The 17,237-nt window shown below is 35.5% G+C and overlaps 1 protein-coding gene across 1 annotated transcript in view; it reads left to right on the forward strand.

The window, feature by feature from the left end:
• LOC144975169 (peroxisomal acyl-coenzyme A oxidase 1-like) overlaps positions 1 to 17,237 on the forward strand; it is a 32,866-nt gene that overhangs the window by 12,937 nt on the left and 2,692 nt on the right. Inside the window, exons 8-15 of the mRNA XM_078918966.1 lie at positions 1,709 to 1,878; positions 3,320 to 3,482; positions 6,569 to 6,759; positions 11,726 to 11,887; positions 12,928 to 13,033; positions 14,246 to 14,398; positions 14,880 to 14,950; positions 16,408 to 16,543. Coding sequence (XP_078775092.1) covers positions 1,709 to 1,878; positions 3,320 to 3,482; positions 6,569 to 6,759; positions 11,726 to 11,887; positions 12,928 to 13,033; positions 14,246 to 14,398; positions 14,880 to 14,950; positions 16,408 to 16,543 — 1,152 coding nt within the window. The remainder of the gene's footprint in view (positions 1 to 1,708; positions 1,879 to 3,319; positions 3,483 to 6,568; positions 6,760 to 11,725; positions 11,888 to 12,927; positions 13,034 to 14,245; positions 14,399 to 14,879; positions 14,951 to 16,407; positions 16,544 to 17,237) is intronic.

The following is a 17,237-nucleotide window of genomic DNA, read 5'->3' on the forward strand; positions in this document are numbered from 1 at the left end:
CTGGTGGTCTTTGATGGAACAGGGTTATTGTAAAGCGCTTTCCATTAGATTTTAATTAGACCCAGCTACCTAAAAAAACAGGGCAACCCATGGATAAGGACATTGCCCGGGACTGAAAAAATATGTCGTCATCCAGAGGTGTCGTTATTCAGGGGTTCTCAAGACGGCGAAAAATAAAGAAAAAGGGGGTTTGGGGTAGGGGCTGTTGAGGCCCGTGAATACATACTGTGCATTGCGCGGGCCAGTGCATAACAACGTTAGAATTTAAATTTCTCCCATTTACAAAAAGTATACCAGTTATGCTTTCACTCTCCAATGTGTAATGCCATTGTTTTGACCGTAATCAGTGCTCGAACGTTTTTTAACTAAACTAGGAATAATTCAAGAAAATCAAGTAACCAATATGATAATATCCCACAAAAACACAGATGCTCACATCTACTTTTAATACGTTTTAATTTAAATCCATGCGATGCTGATGATGAGTTTTTGAATACTGATATTTTTGTTTAAATGCACTAAAATTTACAAGCACTTAAAATGAGTAGATCTACATCTTACGATATTTTTTAAAAAATCACCCCGTTAAAAAAAGAGATGAATAAAAAAGTAGTCCATCGGAGCCATTAGACACATAGAGTTTATCCCAGTTTGAAACAGACAATAGCAATTGCTTGTTACCCTGTAAATAGGACACTAATCTATTTCAAAGTACCTTCTGCCAAATCGTACAGACCTAGCCACCCAATCCTTGCTGGTTCGACAGGGAGGAGGGGGGTTGGGGGGGTAAAAACATTTCTTTTGACTTTACCAGAGATCAATTTCCTTTCCCTTCGTGTGAAGTTAGTACTCTACCAACTGTGCTTTCGTGACCCCCCCCCCCCCCCCCCCCCCACTGCCAATCACCTGATGGAAAGGTATTATGTAACTGCTTACATGTATTCAAAATTTCTCCAGGCCTTACTGAATAGTAGGGGTCCCGATAGCTCAGTTGGTAGAGCACTCGCTTGACAATCAAAGGGACTGAGATAGATCGATCCCAGGTGCAGTCGAGATTTTTTTCTGACTCCCCTGTCCACCTAGCAGTGATCTGTATGATCTGGCAGAAAGTACTTTGTGACAGACTAGGTGTCCTATCCAAAGTGTAGCAAGTAATTACTATTATCTGTTTCAAGCTATAGAAACTGGGATAAACTCCGGTTCCATGGGCCTAATGGCTCTGAAGGACTACTTTAATTTTTATTGAATAGTAATAATTAAGTCTAATTTGTAACCGTATAGATAGTTTGCGCTTGGTTAAGAAGCTCACAACATTGCCATCCGGAAGTATAACGGACCAACACACAAAACTCTGTGTAACCATGAACTTTTATTGTCTGGTTAATACAGTTTAGTGAGAATTACTCATAAACGTGGATGGCATACACAATAACAACGGCCAGAGTGACGTCATCTTCCCAAAAAAAAATTTTTTTAAAGAAGAAAAAAAAAAATCAAATATTTTTCTTCTCTATAGATAGTATGCGCTTGGCTAAGAAGCTCATAACAATGCCATCCGGAAGTATAACGGACCAACATACAAAACTGTGTGTAAGCATGAACTTTTCTAGTGTGGTTGATACAGTTTAGTGAGAATCGCTCACAAACGCGGATGGCAAAATACAATAACAAAGGCTTGAGTGACGTCATCTTCGTTCTATCTATACAGGTGACCAGAGACGGTAAATTCCAAATACTCAAAGGGAATAAGTCCAACTACTCCACCATGATGTACGTACGAGTCGAGATCACAAACTGGGCAATGGGAATGCTGTTCTATAGCGCCACAATGGCTTTGCGGTATAGCGCTGTTCGGAGACAGTCTTCTTTAAAACCAAGGTTGGTCCATGTGGGATTCTTGTTAAAGAATGATATTTGTGTGTTTTGTTATTATTATTATTATTATTATTATTATTATTATTATTCTTATTCTTCTCCTTCTTCTTCTTCTTCTCTTCTTCTTCTTCTTCTTCTTCTTCTTCTTCTTCTTCTTCTTCTTCTTTCTTATTATTATTATTATTATTATTATTATTATTATTATTATTATTATTATTATTACTATTATTATTATTATTATTATTATTATTATTATTATTATTATTATTATTATTATTATTATTATTATTATTATTATTGTTACCCTGGCCCGAGTCCTTGACTGGGAGGGAAACAGTCAAATGTATATAGTTTTAGTTTTTGGAAGTGTTATTTTTTTCCCTTGTAAATCATCTCTCTGTTATTTAGTATTAAATTTCTTAGCTTTAGAAATATAATGACTTGTTAATCATTTGAGCGTATTCCTCTTAGTGGGATCCTGTGCTTATGTCTGGATGAAACTTATAGGTGATCTCAAATTAAGTACACTGCTAGTGTGCTCTTGGAATCTACATCTCTTCCCTATTTGAACTAATTCCCCATTCTCTTACTTTCTCTTGGGTGCTTTAATTCTAATTCTCAAACTTTTTACTATTCCATCTTTTTCCTTTTTACTGGCACTGATATGGCCTATATGAGTTGCATGCACCGTAAAACCCTTAAACAACATAAATGAGACCCATTGACTCAAACTGGTATTATGTCGGGGTTAGCAAGATGGCCAAAAATTGATTTTGTAACCAAAATGACCAGAAATTTGAGATTTTAGTTTTTGTCACTTTCATAAAATACAGTGGAATCCGCATTAAGTCAACACTCATGAAGTCAACTTCTGCTTAAATTCAACTTCTCTTGTTGTATCCAAATTTAAAGCCATTGATAATGGATAAAGTCAACCATGCTTTAAGTCAACCAATCTTTCTGGTCTGGGAGTGTTGGCTTTATGGGGCTCCCGATAGCTCAGTTGGTAGAGCACTCGCTTCACCAAGATCGATCCCGGGTGCAGTCGAGATTTTTTCGGACCCTCCCCCCCCCCCCCCCCCCCCTCCTGGCAACCCAGCAGTAAATGGGTAGCTGGGTCTGGTAGATCTGGTGGAAAGTACTTTGTGCGATAGACTAGCGTCCTTTCCAAAGGATGGCAAGCAATTGTTAGTGTCCATTTCATGCTATAGAAACTGGGATAAACTCCTGCTAAATGGGCCTGGTGGCTCTGAAGGACTACTTAGTGTTGGCTTTATCTCGATTCCACTGTTTATCTATCACCCTCAATAAAGCAAATCAATTTAACCCAAGTCTCTTGTTCTTCCCTGTAAATTCGTTTTTTTTTTAACACCTAAGTCACCTTGACATAATACCTCATCGAGATGATGGGTCACATATATTTGATATTTTTTCATTCAACCAGCGGGGATGAAGTTCAAATCCTGGACTACCAAGCTCAGCAGTACAAGCTTTTGCCAGGCCTTGGTGCCGGGTTTTGCCTGTTCTTCACATCCAACGTTCTCAAGGATATCTATAACAAAGATTACCCAGAGCTGATGAAAGGCAACAAGGCTGTTTTAGCCGAAGTAAGTATCAATTGGTCAGTCGGTAAGGGGAGGAAAATGTTATGCCTTGACACTGGTTGCTAGGACATAAACTGAACGAATACTAGTTTTTTCTGGACTCCTCAATCACTCAATCAGGGGATTCGAACTATCGCTATATAAAGCGATGCACGAGGAGACAGGGGAGTTTCTTGAGTTTTCTTGAGCGGACATGATACATCCATGAATAAGGAACACCACGGCACATATAGATAATAAAATTATATAAAACACAACAGCTGTATGTGGTATCGTGTCCAGTCGAGAAATCTCAAGAAACTCCCCTGTCTCCTCGTGCACCCCTTTATATAGCGATGGTTCTAACCCCCTGATTGGGTTGTTGCGGAGTTCAGAAAAACTAGCAACCTGAGGAGGGTTCGGTCAGTCCGGACTCGTTCGGGTTATGTCCTAGCAACCAGTGCCAAGGCATAACAAAAGTGAGAGTGACAGTGGAAAATGCTTGTAGTTTGTATATTACAGTGGAATCCTGATAAAGCCAACCCCGTTGGATGGACTAGAAAGATTGGTTGACTTTAAGCAGGGTTGACTGTATCCAATTTTAAAGGAACACACTTAGGCGAAGAACTGAAAAAGAGATGTTGACTTTAAGCAAAAGTTGACTTTAAGAGTGTTGACTTTATGCCAAGTTGATCAATAGGTAAGGAGAGGAAAGTAAAAGTGACAATGGAAAATGCTTGTAGTTTGTATATTACAGTGGAATCCTGTTAAAGCCAATCCTGCTAGACGGAGCAGACAGATTGGTTGACTTTAAAGAGGGTTCCACTGTATAAGAATAAAAAAGGATTAATTCGTATTTTATTTGAATGGGGGGGGGGGGGGGGGGGGGGGGGGGGGAGAGAGAGAGGGTGCCTTTAGCTCCTAGGTAGAATGCTCCTCTCAAATTCAATGGACCATCTTCAATCTTGGGGCTCATGAGCTCAGTTGGTACAGCACTCGCTTCACATGCAAAGGGACCGAGATCGATACCGGGTGCAGTCGAGATTTTTTTATGACCCCCGTGTCCACCCAGGTGTGATTGGGTAGCTGGGTCTGTTAGATCTGGACTAGAACGAAACATGACGCCTGTTAGGTGATATGGCAATTTTTTTTTCTATCCAAAGGATAGCAAGCAATTGTTATTGTTCATTTCACATAATAGAAACTGGGAAAAATTCTGGCTCCATCGGGTCGAATGACTCTAAAGGACATTGAAAACATTTCTTTTTATGTCAAAAACTTTCTATATTGTTTTGTGTTGATGTAATTTACAGCGCCAAGAGCCATGATGTAGATACCGTGCACTCTAGAAGAGTCTATTATTATTATTATTATTATTATTATTATTATTATTATTATTATTATTATTATCATCATCATCATCATCATCATCATCATCATCATCATCATCATCATCATCATCATCATCATCATTCATCATCATCATCATCATCATCATCATCATCATCATCATCATCATCATCATCATCATCATCATTATTATTATTATTATTATTATTATTATTATTATTATTATTATTATTATTGTTATTATTATTATTATTATCATTATCATCATCATTATTATTATTAATTATTATTATTATTATTATTATTATTATTATTATTATTATTATTATTATTATTATTATTATTATCATTATTATTATCATTATCATTATTATCATCATTATTGACTAGAACGAAACATGACGCCTGTTAGGTGATATGGCAATTTTTTTTCTATCCAAAGGATAGCAAGCAATTGTTATTGTTCATTTCACATAATAGAAACTGGGATAAATTCTGGCTCCATCGGGTCGAATGACTCTAAAGGACCTTGAAAACATTTCTTTTTATGTAAAAAACTTTCTATATTGTTTTGTGTTGATGTAATTTACAGCGCCAAGAGCCATGATGAAGATACCGTGCACTCTAGAAGAGTTATTATTATTATTATTATTATTATTATTATTATTATTTTATTTATATTATTATTATTATTATTATTGTTATGTTATTATTATTATTTATCATTTCATATCATTATTATTATTATATTATTATTATTATTATTATTATTATTATTATTATTATTATTATTATTATTATCATTATTATTATCATTATTATCATCATTATTGACTAGAACGAAACATGACGCCTGTTAGGTGATATGGCAATTTTTTTTCTATCCAATGATAGCAAGCATTGTTATTGTTCATTTCACATATAGAAACTGGATAATTCTGGCTCCATCGGGTCGAATGACTCTAAGGACTTGAAACATTTTTTTTATGTCAAAACTTTCTATATTGTTTTGTGTTGATGTAATTTACAGCGCCCAGAGCCATGATGAAGATACGTGCACTCTAGAAGAGTCTATTATTATTATTATTATTATTATTATTATTATTATTATTATCATTCATATCATCATCATCATCATCATCATCATCATCATCATCATCATCATCTCATCATCATCATATCATCATCATCATCATTCATCATCATCATCATCATTATTATTATTATTATTATTATTATTATTATTATTTTATTATTATTGTTATTATTATTATTATCATTATCATCATCATTATTATTATTATTATTTATTATTATTATTATTATTATTATTATTATTATTATTATTATTATTATTTATTATTATTATTATTATTATTATCATTATTATTATCATTATTATCATCATTATTATCATTATTATTATAGACCAACATCTTATCCAAGGGTAAAAAGCAATCATTACTGTCCACAATTCATACGGCATAACTGGGATAATTTCACGTTGATTAGGCTCAAAAGAAAACACTTATTTTCTTTCTCCTCTTTTTAAAAAAATATGTTTTATCTTTATTATATTTTATTTATTTATTTGTTCTTGTTAAATTGAATTCATATCACTTTTCTATCAACATGTCTCTTACCATAATATGTTTTGTTTTATATCGCTGTAAAGCGCTTAGAGCCTGTGAAAATGGGGTAAAGCTCTATATAAATGTGATTTATTATTATTCTTATTATTTCACTTTCACGCACTTCAGATGCATAGCCAGTCATCTGTGGCCAAAGCAGTGTGTGCAGAGATTGCTTCTCACCATATAGAGATAATGCGTCGTGCGATGGGTGGTCACGGCTTCATGATGCTGGCTGGAATATGCAAGGTTAGCCTTGGTGTGTTAACCTTGAACACAGTAGAGGGAGATAACACAGTTTTGTACCAGCAAACTGCCAGGTCAGTCAAATGTGATATAAATTTATTTTCATTGCTTTGTGTTGTAGTAATAATGCCTGGGATGATGTGACCTTGTTTTTATGACCATTATTATATAGATATTATGATTTTATTGTCATAAACTTGTATTGATGACGACTGATCGGTATGGTACAAAGTCTTGTGTTGTAATCATCATCATCATCATTGCCTTTTTCACTCTGGGTCAGGGTATAGGCCACAGACAAACAGTTTGCATCCTTCTCTATCCTGGGCTAACTTTTTAATCTCATTCCAGTTCTTACCACTTCTCTGTATATCAGCTTCTTTAATTCTTCTCCATGTTCCTCGTGGCATTCCCCTTGATCTTCTGCCCTGAGGGTTCCAGTCCAATACTTTCTTTGTTATAGTTGAGTCATTCTTTCTAAGCGTGTGTCCAATCCACCTCCATCGTCTTCTTCCTATTTCCTCTCCCACTGGTTTCTGCTGTGTTCTTTTCCATACTTCTTCATTTTTTATTCTATCCATCCATTTTATTCTGAGTAGCTTACGCATGCACCTGTTTACGAAAATCTGTACCCTCCTTATACATGCCTGTGATGCGTTCCAAGTTTCATATCCATACAGTAGGACAGACTTCACGTTTGAGTTGAAAAGTCTTAGCTTTAGTCGAAGGGAGATCTCCAAACTCTGTTCAAAGATGTGAATGCAGCCTGTGCCTTTCTTATTCGTGCTTTCACCTCTGCTTCCGTGCCTCCATCCTTGTCAATTATACTTCCGAGATAGCAGAAAGTGTCTATATCTTCGAGTTCCTGATCTTTTACTTTGATCTGCTCCCTTTGATGCGTACCTATCCTCAAGACCTTTGACTTTGCAGGGTGAATTCTTAGACCAATTGATTCCGAGAGGCTGTTTATAATTGTGGTTTTTGCTTGCATCTGGTCCTGGGTGTGGGACAAAAGAGCCAGATCATCTGCAAAATCCAGATCATCCAACTGTGTCCAGGGGGTCCACTGTATCCCATTTCTTCTCCCTTTGGAGATTTCCTTCATTAGCCAATCAATGGCAAGGATGAACAGGAATGGTGAGAGCAAGCATCCCTGCTTGACACCAGTCTTAATTTCAAAGCTGTCAGTAAGCTGATCTTCATGTACAACCCTGCAACTTGATCCTTCATACATTTCCTTAATGAGGTTTACTATCTTTTCAGGGAGTCCATAATGTACCAGAATTTCCACAATGTTGCTCTGTCAATACTGTCGAAAGCCTTCTCGTAATCCAGAAAGTTGACAATAAGAGGAGAGTTCCATTCTATAGACTGTTCCACTATGACTCGCAGAGAGGCAATCTGGTCGGTGGTTGAACGGTTTTTCCGAAAACCTGCCTGTTCGTCCCGCAGTTTAGCATCTGTTGCATTCTTAATTCTCTCTAAAATAATACGGTTGAAAACCTTTCCTGGGATAGAAAGAAGAGTGATGCCTCGATAATTATTACAATTACTGAGGTCCCCTATCTTTGGAAGCTTGATAAGATGTCCTTCCTTCCAATCCTTTGGGAATATCCCGTCATTCCAGATTCTCTCAAATAGTGGGTGCAGGGCCTCAGCATTTCTTTCCGCATCAACTTTTAGAGCCTCCGGTGGAATCTGGTCTGGTCCAGCAGCTTTCCCCTTTTCATCTTGTTAATGGCACCCACAATCTCTGCTATCGATGGTGGATCACAGCTAATTGGTAGCTCATTCCTTGCAGGCAAAATTTCTGGCTGGTTGTCTGGTGGTGGTCTGTTCAGAAGGCAGTTGAAATGTTCCCTCCTTCGTTCAGATTGAGCCTCTTTTCCAAAAATAGTTTTCCCATCTTTGTCTTTGACTGGTATTTCTGGTTTCCCATATTTTCCAGCAAGTGTCTTGGTAGTTTGATAAAGGATCCTCATGTGTCCTCCTGTCGCTGCTGCTTCTGCTTTCTCTGCAAGTCTGTTCATGAATGCTTCCTTGTCTTTCATCACAGATCTTTTGACTTCCTTAGCTATGGCTCGATACTGCTCTTGTGCATCCAGTCTTGAAGCCCTTGTTCGGCTTGCATTCACTTGTTCCTTCCTTGTTCTCCTCTTTTCAATAAGGTCCAAAGTTGTTGGACTTATCCATTCTTTATGTTCCGATTTCTTTACCCCCAATACCTCGTGGCAAGTTGTTATGTAGACTTCCTTGATCTTTGCCCAATGTGGCTCTACATCTATGTCCTCCTCGAGCTCAGTAAGAGGTTGGAATCTATTACTCAATTGTAGTTTGAATTCCTCATTTTTTTCCCCATCAAGTGCATTCACCTCGAATTTTCTTCTTGTATGTGATCTGGTCCCATGTTTTCTGAGTCGGAGCTTAAGCTTTGCCAATAGCAGGTGGTGGTCTGATCCAACATCTGCCCCTCTCCGTACTGTCACATCTTCCAATGAACGTCTGAATCTTCGAGAGATACAAAAATGATCAATCTGATTCTCTGTCACATCATCTGGTGAGACCCAAGTTGCTTTGTGGATCCTCCAATCACCAAACTGTTGAATGCACAGAAATTTGCAAATCTCTCTCCATTATCGTTCATTTCTCCTATGCCATGACATCCCATGATACCTTCATAACCTACGTTATCCTGTCCCACTTTTGCATTAGCATCTCCCATCAATATGTTGATGTCTTTCCTTGGCAACTTGTCAATGACTTGTTGTAGCAGACTATAAAATGTATCTTTGTCCTCATCTGTTGCATCATTTGTTGGGGCATAGATCTGTACAATGTTCATGCTGATCTTCTTACTCCGTGTTGTAAAGGACGCCATGATGATCATTTCTCTGTGTTGTTCCCATCCTCTCAGTGACTTCTGGGCATACTTGCTTAGAATTATTCCTACTCCCTGTGTATGAATCCCGTCCTCTCTCCCTGAATATAAAATCTTCTCCCCAGACTTGAGGTGTTTCTGTCCGGATTGTATCCAGTGGGTTTCGCTTACTCCAAGTATATGCAGCCTGTATCTTCTCATTTCAGTCACAACTTGAGAGCTTTTTCCTGCTTCATACATGGTGCGAACGTTTCACGATGCAATTCGAAGCTGCTTGTTTGGCGAAGACGTCATCGGGTCAGCAGAGTCCATTCGGCTTTGTCTGTTGTCCTTCATAAATTCTGTCATTCCAGAAACTCTTCGGTCGCCCAAGCTAAAAAAAGGATTTGGTTTGTCTGTCTGCGTTTCTGTAACGGTTTGAGTTTAACGGAAAGGGGTGTTAACCCTTTGCCAACCCCCAACCTGGAGGACCAGGTGACTCAAAGATGGAGAAATCACACACCAATAGTCGCCTTTTACGACACGCTGGCTTGGCGTTGGGCTATTCTTGACCCTCTCAGTTGAGGGACCCCGGACACCAAACGGGGTGTGTTGTAATGAAGTCAAGTAATGTTGAGTGTGGTATTTGATTGAATAGGGGCCAATGAGTTGATTGCAAATTATCTGGCCTTGATATGGCTTACTTTTCGTCAACAAGGATTCGTTGCAATACAAAATTGATTTATTAAAAGAAAAGTAAATTATTCTGTCTACTTTAATGCTGACAGGAGCCACTTGGAGGAAGCGCTGCGTCACGTGATCACTTTATGGCATTGCTTTAGCGTTGATCACTTGAGCCCACCAACTTCAATTTGATTTAATTTCTATATTATTATTATTCGATATTTTCAAACAAAACTGTGTTGAATTTATATGGTGAATTCATTCATCTGGATATTTATATATATTCGTAAAAAATTGTTGCAATACAAAATTAATTTATTAAAAGAAAAGTAAATTAAAGTGAAATAGAAGGGTAGAAGTAAGAGTAAGGCCGATTTCCCTCAGTTCGTTCTATTCCATTGTTTTTCCTTTTTTGTTTGTGTGGAAGTTAGCCAATGCCTCTTACTCGTATTTTTGGTGTGCTTGATGGTAACTCTAGGGTGGTCCTACATTACTCCCATCTAGGTGGGGCCCACCTGCTATTGTTTGATTTTCTTTCTCATATTATCATCAAATTTTGTAAACTTGTATGCAAGAACTTAAACACACACACACACACACACACACACACACAAAATATATATATATATATATATATATATATATATATATATATATATATATATATATATATATATATATATATATATATATATTATATATATATTATATATATATATATATATCATTGGAAATTATGTATCCAGCCACCTTCTCAATTTGTGTATTGAAGTACATACCAATACTTTTTTTTTTTAGTTGTTGGCTGAAGATAGATTTGTTTAAGCCCAAAACGCTTCTTATTTCGCATTCTGTCGTTTTACAATGTTGTTAGGCTGTTATATTCGAGTTGTTTTTTTTTTCGCTTGTTCAATAACTGAACATTACTCAGGGCATTGCAAGTTGAGGATTAGTTTGTTGGTTTCAAGCAACTGTATTCTTTACCTTTAATAATAATAATAATGATGATGATAATAATAATAATAATAATAATAATAATAATGATAATAATAATAATAATAATAATAATAATAATAATGATAATGATAATAATAATAATGAGATAATGATATAATAATGATGATGATGATGATGATGATGATGATGACAACAACGACGATGACGACAACGATGATGATGATAATAATAATAATAATAATAATAATAATAATAATAATAATAATAATAATAATAATAATAATAATAATAATAATATATTAAAATAATAAAATGATAAAAATAATAATAGTAATAAAAATAATAATAATAATAATAATAATAATAATAATAATAATAAATAATAATAATAATAATAATAATAATAATAATACTAGTAAACAATAATAATGATAATGATGATGGATAATGATGATGATGATGATGATGATGATGATGATGATGATGATGATGACAATAAAAGGAGACGAAAATGAATAACTAATTGTCAATTTATTCTCCAGATACCTGTTAAAACAAGTTGCCAAGTCCCTGTCAGGAGAGCCCCTTGAAGGGAGCAGTGCTTACCTGGGTGTGAGTAGGAACGATGTGTTCACCTTCTCGTCCCCACAGGAGTGTTTGAACCTGGACTTATTGGTGGAAATCTATCAGAGAATGTCACAAAGGTTTGTTTCTTTAACTCCCTCCTTACCGACCATTTTCCAGATTTTCCTAAAAACTTCGTTATTGCACAATGTGAAATAGAATTCTAGAACTCTAACTCAAAGGGAATAAGAACATGCTAAACATAATTTTAGTATAGTTCTTATAACTATAACAAAAATATTCTTCAAACTTTGTGATATACAAAAGAAATATAAATGAGAAAAATGTTGGTTGCATCGTACCAAATGTGACGATTTTCCTATAGCTGGTAAGGAGAGGGTTAAACAACTTGACAAAATATTAGATGTGTGGGAGCTGTTTTGGGATGGTGCGGCACCTGTTATTCAGACTTTAAAGCATTATCCAAAACCCTTGAGGTCAAATTGATGTATTATACATGCCCTTACAGAGAGAATGTTAACATAGCTTGCGCATGCGTCTCTCTTATCAACTGAGAAAATCTATCGTTTGGTTAATAACACTAATTATATTTGAGAAATCACTTTTCAAAATTATGTTATTATATACATACTTTTATAAAGTAAACCTATTTTGATGAAAAGTTCACAGTGCAGTGATGTGTTGCAAAGAATGAAAAGTAATAAGGAATGCACCCAATATACATTGTCACCATAAATTCTTAACTTTATATTTATACATTTTTATGCATGCCACGTCTGTAAACGAATTTCCATTTTTTGGATGAATAAAGTATATCTTCTTCTTCTTCTTCTTCTTCTTCTTCTTCTTTCTTCTTTCTTCTTCTTCTTCTTCTTCTTCTTCTTTTTTCTTCTCTTCTTCTTCTTTCTTCTTCTTCTTCTTCTTCTTCTTCTTCTTCTTTTTTCTTCTCTCTTCTTCTTCTTTCTTCTTTTCTTCTTCTTCTTCTTCTTCTTCTTCTTTCTTCCCCTTCTTCTTCTTCTTATTTTTTCTTATTTTATTATTATTATTATTACTTTTTTTTTATTATTATTATTATTATTATTATTATTATTATTATTATTATTATTATTATTATTATTATTATTATTATTATAAATATGATTTTAAAAATTCTTCTCAGGGTGTTAGTTAGAACGGCCAAATTAATACAAGCTGATTTCGAGTCTGGCATGGACCAGGGTGATGCCTGGAACAAGAATATGGTGGCTCTCACAGTGGCAGCCAAGGTAGGGATAGGATAGGAAGAAATTTTATCATGATTTTTTGGTGAAATATTTGTGATTTTTTTTTTTTTATTCATCTCTTTCTCCCTTGTTTCTTTCTGTACTTCTTTCCTTTTTTATCATAGTCATTGTATTGTGGTTATTATTGTTTTCCTTCTTTTTTCCCTCTAACTCCATCTCTTCCTTTTCCTCTTTTTCTTTGTCGTCGTCCTCCTCCTCCTCCTTTCACTTTCTTCCTACTTTTCCTTTTTATCTGCTTCTTCCTTCTCCTCGTCCTTTTCCTCAATCTTCTTCATCTTTGTCTTTTCTTCTTTTCCTATTCTAACTTCCTTCTCCTCTTTTTCTGCTTTCCTCCTTTAACACCTCTTCATGCACTACTTCCTCCTCAACTTCCATCTTCTTTGCCTCCTCCTAATGTTCCTCTTTCTCTGCCTATTCCTTCTTCTCAATCCTCTTTGTCTTTGTCTTTTGTTCTTTTCCTCTACTAGCTACTCCTTTTCCTTCTCTTTTTTGCCTCCTCCTCTTCCCACTCCTCCTCCTCCACCTATTCCCCCCTTTTCCTTCTCCTGCCGTTCCTCTTTCTTTGCATCTTCCTTCTCATCCCCCACTTCTTCCACGTCCTCAGTCCTCTTCATCTTCCTCTATTCCTCTCCTTTTCCATCACCCTCTATTCCTTTTGTACTGACTTTACTCTTTTGACAAGGCTACTTAAGTTGTTGGATTGTATTTCGATCATTTTACTTCAGCTGCTTTTTTTTTCTTTCAGTTTACTCCACTCTATACCTAAATGTCATATTTTCTTTAATATGTCACTGCTTGAATTTATTCTTCATCTATGATAGGAGGGGGAGTAACAAATAATATTTTAACAAGATTTTGATGACAAGAAAATAACATTTATCAGTTTTAAGTGCCTTGAGCTATCTACCTTCTTAACACTGACAGGATTTGAACCCTTTATCTTCCTATTCAGAAACTTTACTAAGACAAAGAACTGAACAAGTGTGTATGAAAGGTGTCAGACCTGTCTGGCACCTTTCATACACACTTGCTCAGGTCTTTATCTTACGCCGGTGCCTGCTCCTTAATTTCTTAATTTGATATTTTCAAAAAAGGCCTTGCTGCTGAGTCAGTGACACACTAACTGCCTCAAAATGTATTGTATTTTTGTATATAAATTTAACTGATTCCACCCCCCCCCACATCATTTCACAGATGCATGGAGTCCAATACATATTCCAATGCTGTAGAGATTCGATGATGACTTTGGAACAGACAGCCTCCCCCGAGCTTTACAGAGTCCTGAAGCGGTGTTGTCTGCTTTTTGCCTTACACTGGCTTGAGACAAACTCTGGTCATTTCCTTGAGGTGAATAAAATAATCATTTTAATGATAATAATAATAATAGTAATAATAATAATAATAATAATAATAAATAATAATAATAATAATAATAATTAATATATTATAATAATTAATATATTATTAATTATTATTATTATTATTATTATTATTATTATTATTATTATTATTATTATTATTATTATTATTATTATTATTATTATTATTATTATTATTATTATTTATTATTATTATTATTATTATTATTATTATATTATTATTATTATATTATTATTATCATTATTATTATTAATTATTTATATTATTATTATTATCATTATATATTCATTATTATTATATTATTATATTATATTATCATCATCTCATCATCATCATTATTATTATTAATATTATTATTATTATTATTATTATTATTATTATTATTATTCTTATTATTATTATTATTATTATTATCATTATTAACGTCATCTTCATTCTATTGCTTCAGACCGAGACCATCAGTCCATCTCAGCTACAATTGATAAGAGATGCGGAGATGGATCTACTCGGGATCATAAGGTAAGGACTGCTGTCTGTTTTTATTTTGGATTTCACAAATATTTGCTCATATTTGTGTCAGTGCATGGATTTGTATTTTGTTTTGGGTATTTTATGAAAGAATATGCTCACCAGAGCATTTTAATCGTTATTTGAAATAAATCGGGTGATTTTTTTATGAAGTTATGGCCAGATGTATGGGAATGTTATCCAGCAACTTTTCTCAAATTTCATACTTTTTAAAACTTGACTAGCTGTAAAAAATATTTAGAAGTGAAATTAAGCGTTGATATTTCCCGAAGATGTACAAAAAGGGTTGATTTAATCATTTATGACAAGAACTCATTTTGGATAAAAATTGAGTTTCTAAACTGAACTTGGCAATATCTCAGTTCAAACCTTTTCACCATCCGACTGATTATGTCATTGACTCTAACATTTGCCAACCTACTCCTCATCTCATTAACTCACTCAGCCCTAACACCTACAATCATGGTATTACTGTTACCCCATCATTTTTCCTTTTTTTAAAAAAGTTCTCTGAGTTACAAATTATATGCATATTTCCAGTGCCTCTTTTTAATTTCTATATGATTTGTAGTTGAGTCAGACCATGTACAGGCAAATTTAACTGAGTATATATATATTTTATTTAGGTCATTCTCTTGTGAGAGTAGACAGCTCATACGTAAAAAAAAAACAAAAAAAACTTGAGCTTTTATATAGCGCAATATCCACTAAACGTGCTCAAAGTACTTTACAAGGGGTCCCTAGCCAACAACAACAACACTTAACATGTAGAACGTGACATGACACCTATTAGGCGATATTATAATTTTTTTTCGGACAGAGGCAACGCTGTTAATGGCTAGGTACTCATTTTACACCTGAGTACGGTGAGAGAATGTGAGTAAAGAGTCTTTTCCAAGGACTCAACTATGCTCTGAGCCAGGCTCGAACCCAGGACCTTCTGATCCGAAAGCGAATGTCATACCACAAGCCACATAGCCACAGTTAGGGTTGAGTGAGTTAATCACACAAGTTTAATCGGTGGCATTCTCTCCTTTGTCATGCAATGCAGAAGATTCCAAGTCCACATGGCCTCTATAATGGGAAATTGTTAATATTATGTCATAATCCTTCAGAGCCATTGGCTCATTGAGCTGGAGTTGATCCCGATTTCTATAGCGTGAAACAGACAATAGCTATTGCTTACTATCCTTTGGATAGGATTCTAGTCTATTGCTAAGTACATTCCCCCAAATCTGACAGACTCAGCTACCCATTCACTGCTGGGTGGACAGGAGGGGGGGTCAGAAAAAATCACGACTGCATCCGGGATCGATCTTGGTCCCTTTGTGTGTGATGCGAGTGCTCTACCAACTGAGCTATTGGGACTCCCGTGAAGATTATATAGTCCAACAATTCTATTTGTGTTTATTTATTTATTTTAAAAAAATTTTCTTATTAAACTTCAGACCTGATGCCATTGCCTTGGTTGATGCCTTTGACATCCATGATTACTGCTTGGATTCAGTTCTCGGTTGTTCTGACGGGAACGTCTATGAAAGGATGTACCAATCAGCATTGGATGAACCCATGAACAAAACAGATGTGAGTAGTGTATAATAAATTGAAACTTGGCAGTTGGATGATTAAATTTTAAAAATATTCCAGTGACAATTTAGGGACGAAGGATGGAAACTGTTTGTCTGTGGCCTATACCCTGACTCAGGGTGAAAAAGGCAATGATGATGATGAATTCAGGGACAAAGTAGGCACTGGTATATGATAAAGATCTGAAAAAGTGTGTATAAAACAGCGCTAGACAAACTAATCCTCTTCGGGACCCTGGGGCACATACGGCATCCACCAGACGTCTCCATGTTTTGCAGTCGGCTGCTTTTGTGGTGGGCTGTATTCCAGGACAGGCCTACTTCCTATATTTCTTAATTTTTTTCCATGGTCCTTCGTCAGGTTTCTTTGGGTGTCCCCTGCTTTCTCTTTTCATCTGCTGTCCAGTATAGGGCTGTCTTGGGAAGTGACTCTTTATTCCATTCTGGCCACATGACCCAGCCAGCGCCATCTTCTTCTTTTTTATTGTGCCAGACAAAGCGGAAATAAAAATACAAAAAGAAAAATCTTTCCAAAAAGTCAGCCTGCCCTCAAGTGAGGATCGACCTCTGACCTCTTGATTACTAGTAATCAGGAGGTCTGAGGTTCGATTAAAAGTCGCCAGGGTAATTTTTTTTCAAAGAGAGACTGGAATTTTTCCAGAATCGGCTCCAGGGTAGTCTGGCCAAATGAG

This window comes from Berghia stephanieae, chromosome 6, assembly GCF_034508935.2.
Source record: "Berghia stephanieae isolate SIO BIC M18660-M18661 chromosome 6, UCSD_Bste_1.3, whole genome shotgun sequence".
Taxonomy (NCBI): Eukaryota; Metazoa; Mollusca; class Gastropoda; order Nudibranchia; family Aeolidiidae; genus Berghia; species Berghia stephanieae.